The sequence below is a fragment of the Sturnus vulgaris genome, chromosome 4, assembly GCF_052056855.1.
Source record: "Sturnus vulgaris isolate bStuVul1 chromosome 4, bStuVul1.hap1, whole genome shotgun sequence".
In the NCBI taxonomy this organism is placed as follows: domain Eukaryota; kingdom Metazoa; phylum Chordata; class Aves; order Passeriformes; family Sturnidae; genus Sturnus; species Sturnus vulgaris.
The window spans coordinates 41,419,737-41,427,240 of NC_142246.1; the positions used below are offsets into that span (position 1 = coordinate 41,419,737).

At 33.8% G+C, this 7,504-nt stretch overlaps 1 protein-coding gene across 6 annotated transcripts in view; it reads right to left on the reverse strand.

Moving 5' to 3' along the window:
• Nucleotides 1-4,608: 4,608 nt before the first annotated feature.
• The window catches only part of GRIA2 (glutamate ionotropic receptor AMPA type subunit 2), an 88,964-nt gene continuing 86,068 nt past the window's right edge, over nt 4,609-7,504 (reverse strand). For 4 of the 6 annotated variants that reach the window (XM_088163670.1, XM_014883692.2, XM_088163668.1 and 1 more), the window contains exon 16: nt 7,317-7,458. Coding sequence is in view for 2 of the 6 variants with exons in the window: in XM_088163671.1 (XP_088019797.1) it covers nt 7,294-7,458 (165 nt within the window). In the remaining 4 variants the exon portion in view is untranslated. Of the gene's footprint in view, nt 7,459-7,504 lie in introns of all 6 variants that reach the window. The other 2 variants (XM_088163671.1, XM_014883691.2) reach the window with 1 other exon arrangement.

The window sequence follows — 7,504 nt, forward strand, 5'->3', positions numbered from 1 at the left end:
GTCGCCTCAGAGCAGTCTTTGTCCCTGCTGTTTGAGAAAGATTCCTTAAGAGGTGTAGAGGTGTGAGTGACGGGATATGCTTATCAGCTGAATCACTCGGAAGGACTGGGGCAGCATCTCACATCAGCAGGCAGGGTATGCAGTGTTACTTTTTTTTCCCCTCACTGTGCTAAAATCTCACCAATGACAAAAGATCAAAAAGTAAATTACAAGCATAAAAGGACAAAGATCTCCTATAGAAAGCAGCTTATAAGGTGGACTAAGCAGAACTGATGAACATGTCCCAGTATAATTTTGGATCTATAATGATTAAAAAACCCATATATTTTTAAGTCTCCTAGAATAAACAAGTATCTTAGGCAAATATATCCATCAGATTAAAGAAAACATGTCAAGCAGAATCCTGCTCTCACTGAGAATAATGGCCTTACAAAAACAGGTTATCACATTTTTCTAATATATTCAGAAGGTGCAGATTTTAAAAACATGGCAATGTCACAGATAAAGCCAATAAATAGAAATTGCTTGCAAATCATGTGTCTACACCATGATAGTTATATCCTACAGCTTATACGACTCACTTGTCTATGCAAGTAAAAGAAAAAAAACAACAAAACAATATAAAATGTGGACAGAATTCTGCCACAGCACCATACCAGTATATTTTATTGCACAATGTTCAAAATAGGTAGTGTCGTATCCAGCACTGACAACACCCAGCATTTTGTTTTTGAGGCATTAAGTCTTATAGAGCTTTTGGTTTAGAAAATCAAGTAACAGCTGAAAAGAGCACTCTTTTGTTTGCCCATGTAATGTTAGATTTAACTAAACCTGAGCCTCTCAGATCAACCATTTCAATTTTTAAATAGCAAAGATTGCAATTTGAGAAACTAAGCATATACATGCATATACATAAACCCATCAAGCTCACTGCTGAAGTGAGAGGCCATGACACATGCAATAGCTTTTGTTTGACCTTTCTTTGTAGGCCAAAGATAGTGTGGAAGAGCCTGTTTATCTCACAGGAGTTCTGTAAAACTTAATCCCATCAGTGAGATGGATTACAGGAATTACCCCAGATTTTAAAGTTATAGGATTCATTGTTGACTGAGTCCCATGGGGACTCATATTGTTCTATGGAAATGCAAAATTCCATATTTACTCAAACAAGAGGTGGTAAGGCACTTGCTTATGAACTTTCCTGTTGCTACTGGCCCTAATATGAATTATTGCTGTGGTTATCATTGCTCTTGACTATGGCCTTCTCAAAATCAGCACTAGTTTTACTATTGCATTGTGTAGGGATATGTATACATACATATACACTGCAACACCCACAATCCTCATTTTCATATATTAGCATCTCTGCCTATTTATTCACAGCTGAAGCTGAATTAAGAATTCTACCTACAGGTAACTTGGATAAGCTGCCAAGAGATTTAGTTCCAAATTTATGAAAATATTCATTTTACGATCTTGTGAAATTATTAAAAAAAACAGTAAGAAACACAAAGGCAAACACCTAAGTAAAAATCATGTTGTTTGTACTATTATATTTTTAGACATTGTGATGGTATAGAAAAATCTTTTCACTCAAAACCAGAAAAAATATTTTAGTGGAAATTCTGATATTTATGAGTATGAGGTAACCCAAAAGGTGTTTGCCTTTCATAGTGAAACTCATAAAGAAAGCAACTACTGAAAAATACTAGGTAATTTGTAAAGCATACTATTGACTGAAAGAACTATAACTTGACCTCTCTTAATTACATTTTTCTCTAAACTTACAAAATAAGGTGCTGAAGGGTAGGAAGTAACAACATAACTTGAAAATTGGGTTAAAAGTTATTATATAATAACCTCTAATACATTTTTAACAAGATGCTCTTGATGCTTCAGTAAAGCATCAAAAGTATTCTGGGCTGTCTCCTTCCAAGAAGCTTGAAACCTGGCCTAGGGGAAGGTGTCCCTGCCCACAGCAGGGAGGTTGGAATTTTAAGATGATCTTTAAGGTCCTTCCAACCCACATGTCCACAGTCTTCTGTGATTACTAACATAAAGGCTCTGAAGGAGATTTTATTCCCCAATTTTAAATATGTTTACCATGAACTGAAACATGACATTTTAATTTCAAAACTGCGCAAACAGTGAGTTTTTAGAAAAAAAAAATTCTATTTTTTATTTTCTATCCTCAGAAACAGGTATAAATCCTCTCCAATGTCCCTTTTGAAGAGACACGTTAAAGAATTGAGGGGAAACAGAAGAATTGCATAAAACTACCTCTCTAAGTCCTATTTTAGCTTTTTCCACCTGCTTGCCTTCTGTGCATGGAAAGATGCAAAGGAAGCAGCATGGTCCTGCATGGCTCATGGGATCCACTGGAGCCACTTTATTTGGGGTTCCCATACCTCCAGATAGGAACTAGTTGAAGAAAATTCCAAGGGGCTGGTCTTGACACTAGTTTAGAAGCCCCTTCCTACTCTATAATAAGATACATTTTCAAAATCAGGTTTGGGATATTTAAAGCAAATAAATAAAGCCCATTTTAATTTAAATATGTATTTTAAACATTATTATCTCATTCTGCAGTTGGAAGACTAGTAGGATTAAACACTTTATTTAACACAGTTGAGTCAGCCTGGAAAAGTTAGCATTTGTTAAAAGTTATAACAAATTGCGTGTAAACTTCTCCTCTATGCCCAGCATGTAGTAATGGTCCTTTCTTGTCGAGTGGGAGTTGCAACTGTAAAGGCAGCAATAATTCTGGACAAATGCTACAAATTCATTCACTAGACAACTTCATGAAATTAAGTGCTTTTTTTCTATGTATAAAGAATTTTCTCATCACTGAGGTAAGTAAAGAACTGAGCTGTTTACAAGAGGTAGCTAAATTTTCATTAGCAGTACGATATGTGTAAAGGAGACTGACAGAAGAACAAGTTCAGTGGATGCCACTTGGTTTAGCTTAGATAACCTTTCCTGTCTTTATCATCACTGCTGCTGTAATACAGAGACTTATGACATGACCTATAATAAACATTTTTAATGACTGCCAAATCAATTATAGCACGTATTATATACAGTAATTACATTTGCTATCAGCCCACTGAGCGAAAAATGTATGCATTAGAACTAACTGCATGTAGTGAGGCAAGATGAAAAGAAACGAAAGGAAGGAAAAAAGAGAGAGAGAAAGAAAGAGAGAAAGAGAGAGAGAGAGAGAAAGAGGGAAAGAGAGAGAGAGAGAGAGAGAGAGAGAAAGAAAGAAAGAAAGAAAGAAAGAAAGAAAGAAAGAAAGAAAGAAAGAAAGAAAGAAAGAAAGAAAGAAAGAAAGAAAGAAAGAAAGAAAGAAAGAAAGAAAGAAAGAAAGAAAGAAAGAAAGAAAGAAAGAAAGAAAGAAAGAAAGAAAGATACATATCATGTAATGTGCCCTAACAATAAGATTCAGGACTGCCCTCATGACACATGAAAGCTGCAGGGCAGTTAGAGCTATAATTCTCAGATTTTTTGGATTTTATCTTACTTTGTTACATTTTTTGCCACTTGTTTACAAAAAAATAATAATTATTTTATTCAATTCTCAGTTATGTCTCACACAGATGTATAGTATTCTCTACTACCTACAGAAATTGATGCAAGGAAAAATGTTCCAAATTAAGTCTACAGCTAAGTCACTTGCTTAATTTCATTCCACATGCTTAATATAAATTCCTAAGATAATTTAGATCTGATGGATCTCTCACAGCATATTTTTGTGATCCTTTGACAGCTTATTTGAAATACTTAATAAATAATAAGCTATGATGCTGTGAAAACAGATCTGAGTAGCCTCCAGGAATATCATGTGGAACAGCTGTTGCTGATTCTATTTTGCTGGTGACCACTGCATTCTTATAACTAACTGCACCAAATGATAGCTGAAACTGTCTACTTGAATTTTAAAATAAAATTATTTGTGCAAGGTTTCATGTAAAGATATTGTCTACATCAATCAGCTGAAGAGGAGGCTGATACCACAGAAACAGACTCTGTTAACAGGTGCAATACATGTTTACATGAAAATGTTGAACCTTTCACACTGCAAACCTCTTTACACTCTGTTTGCCATTACAGTAAACTCTCTTCTGTACTAGATCTCTTCTAGTGACACGTGAAGAACTTGCCATTTTTCAGGTTCTTTCTCTGCTTTGGACACATCAATATTCTGGTCAATTAAAAATGTACTGGTTTGAACTCATTTTTTTAGGTAATGTTACTGAATAGATACTTAACCTCCTATCTTTATGAACCTATCACACTGCCATTGTAACTATGATCAGGAAGGTTACAGTCCAAAGATACAATTATATTGTTGGAAAAAAGTTTCATTACTTCATTTAACCATGACAAAAACTACAGTAAATCTATCCTTGAGTGACAAGATGATCTGGGAGAAGATTTATACTCTTCATTGAAACTTCATTCAAGAAATGAAGAAACTTCATAAACTCTTCAAGGAAATTTCATGTCTGTGGGGACAAACAAGTTTGCGCTATGTAAAACCTTAGAAAAATACATTTATAATAAATAAGAAATCAGATTTCAATAATACTAAGCAGACATTAAAGGTCTTTTGCCTTTTTTAAGAAGATTTTTTATGTATGATTGAAGTTTATACAACACTCCAGGAAAGCCATGTGTTAGATTGAAAAATAAAATCAGAAGCGTTTCTGCCATAGAAGTATACATGAAAAAACAAGAATGTTAATGTCTTAGAAAGTGTATGTCCAGATTTGTACCATTACTCATTTAACAAAGCAGAAAATAAGATACTGTACTGTAAACAAAAAGCTACAGTAAAAGGACATTTTGAAATTTACACAAGTTTGAGTTCATAAACATTTTGGTTGCTCCATAACAGTTTTCATAAAAAAGGAATAAAAAACCCTTGGACAGCTTTCATCACTCTTGACTACTTTTCACTTAAACGCATACAGACATACTTTATATAGCAATATACTGATGTACTGTTAACATGGATATTAAACTATTATTACTGCTTTTTAAACTGAGATGTGTATTATCCAATCAATATTATCTGAATTGAAATACTCATACATTATGTATTCCCATCATATTGTTAAGTATAAAAACATGAAAATATAACTTTACATTATTTCAGTTATATACATCAGTTCTGGCTTGACAATTTTTTTTTCTGCTATGTTTTTTAGAGGAATAAGCCCAGAGGTACAATAAATAGCTTTCCACTGTACACAGTAATGCATTTCTACTTTTAAAAAAATTTATATTACCATATGAATATTATTTTAGTTTGGTCATTCTAGCATTGAACAATAAAAATTCAAATGCATTCCCCAACATTCCTGATGAGGAGTAATGCACAGAACACCTACAAATTACAGATGCATCAATAAATGATTAAGTTTAATTAGGGAGAAATATTGGTAAGACAGACATTGAAAACACTGTATACACCTCTTTTGCTGACCATACTGAGAGCATACACTGTGTTCACACGCTTGCAGAAACAGGCTGAGAGTTTGTATCACAAGAAGGGACTTCAAGTTTCTGATAAATGCTCTGCCTTCTCCAACGCTCAGCAAACACTATACTTGAATCTAAGAAATGGATTCCAACTAAAACTGCAAGTCATATTTAAAATTTTATTTAATTCCAAAATAAAAGAGATTTACCAACACTGCATGAGGCAATGTATCCACAATGCAGAAAAATGTAAGCTTTTCAACCAAATGTACAGAATTGTATCTACAGGGAAAGCTAGAGAAACACGATGTTACTTTGATTTGCATTAGCATTTAAATTAATATTATTGCACCCCTCCTAGGATTCCTTTTTGCTTTTTAAGTAGTTATTGTTTTGAAATACACACAATTAAAAAGTATGGTAACTTCAGCTAGCAAAGAATATTCATAATGATTAAGATTCAGGAAAGCTTTCATCAGTACAGACTCGCATTTAATTCGAGTTATCAATCTTAATTCAAAAAAGACATTGCCAAGGTTTTGGGTTTTTCTTTTCATAAAAGCTTCACTAGCTACTGCTTAAAATTACCTTTTAACAGTTTGAAAACTGCTTTCTTAAACAATTTGACAACTCTCTTTTTTCTTCATTCTTTAAAAAAAATACTTAACACTGTTTTACTGCTTGCCATTTATCAGCTTTTATCACTACTCTTCTCTCTCTGTACACATATTTATGAAATCAATTGTACAAAAGTAGAGATAGGTATCAACCAAATCTTTGGATCATTAAGTCTCTGCATGTCAGAGTTAAGAGGAGCTCTAAAACAGCACCCATCTGACTCCTCATGTGCCAGTATCAAGTACTGCTCCAACCCAGAACAACCTTGATCTTCAGAGTTCAACAAGCGTATCTGAGCATCACAGCTTGGGCTCATCTGCAGAAAAAAAACTATTGAATAGATTCAAGTGAGCTGGAAGTGGCGACACTGCCAAAAACTGAAACATTGACCCGACCTTGACAGTGTCCTTTTAGATTTCAAACTCTTTATAACCCAACTGTAGCTAGCAAAATTAATGGAACACTTGCAAATAAAACCATAGAAAAAGGTTTATTTCAAGTGTCAAGCATTGCCAAGTAAATTTTATATTAACACCAAATGTTAAAGAATAGGATATACAGCAAAGTTTTAATAACAATATTAAATTACAAGATTTGAACATTTTAATCATTATTTCTTCTCTTCTCAACATCACATATTTGGCTTTGAAAAATACAGAACTGATGCCTTAAGCCTTATTTTCACATTCCACTTCCCCGCAGTCTAGATTTTTTCTGTTTTTTTCTTATTTTCTTTTGTCATATTCAACCATTATGGAAGCAAATTTATTTAAAAGCCAGTTTTTGTTTGTGAAAATACCTAAAAATATTTTTTTCATTTTATACTTTTTTTTCTTATAAAACATGTCACATCTTGATGCAATTGATGTCAAGTGTGCTTAAGTCAATATGAACCAAGGGACTAACAACAGTGGCTGCAGAAACTGGTGTGTTGCCTGTACAACGACTTCAGTTAGATTACAGTACTTCCATGTTAGCTGTGCATGTCAGTCAAGCTTCATCTTGAACTTGTGTAGAAAATGGTGTTGTGTTTTGAACCAAGCATTCATTATAATCCAAGATGAACTCCACAAATACAAGAATTCTTGGCTGAAAGAAAAGTCTTCAAGATACTGGATGCCTCTCACCACTTTAACAATAAACGCACAAGGAAACCATTGTGTAAGGCACTCAAAAGGTTCTTATCAATCACGAGAGATCAGTCACACTGACATTCATTCCCATGCCAGGACTCACGTAAGGTACTGCATGCACTGCTTTTGGAAATTCTGGAGTCATAATACGTCCATTTTCTCCAGTACTTCCTGTAATTGACAGCCTTGCCTTGCTCCTCATGACATCATTCAAGGTCATCTTAGGAAAGAGAAAGAAAAATAAAATGATACATTACAGAAATTCA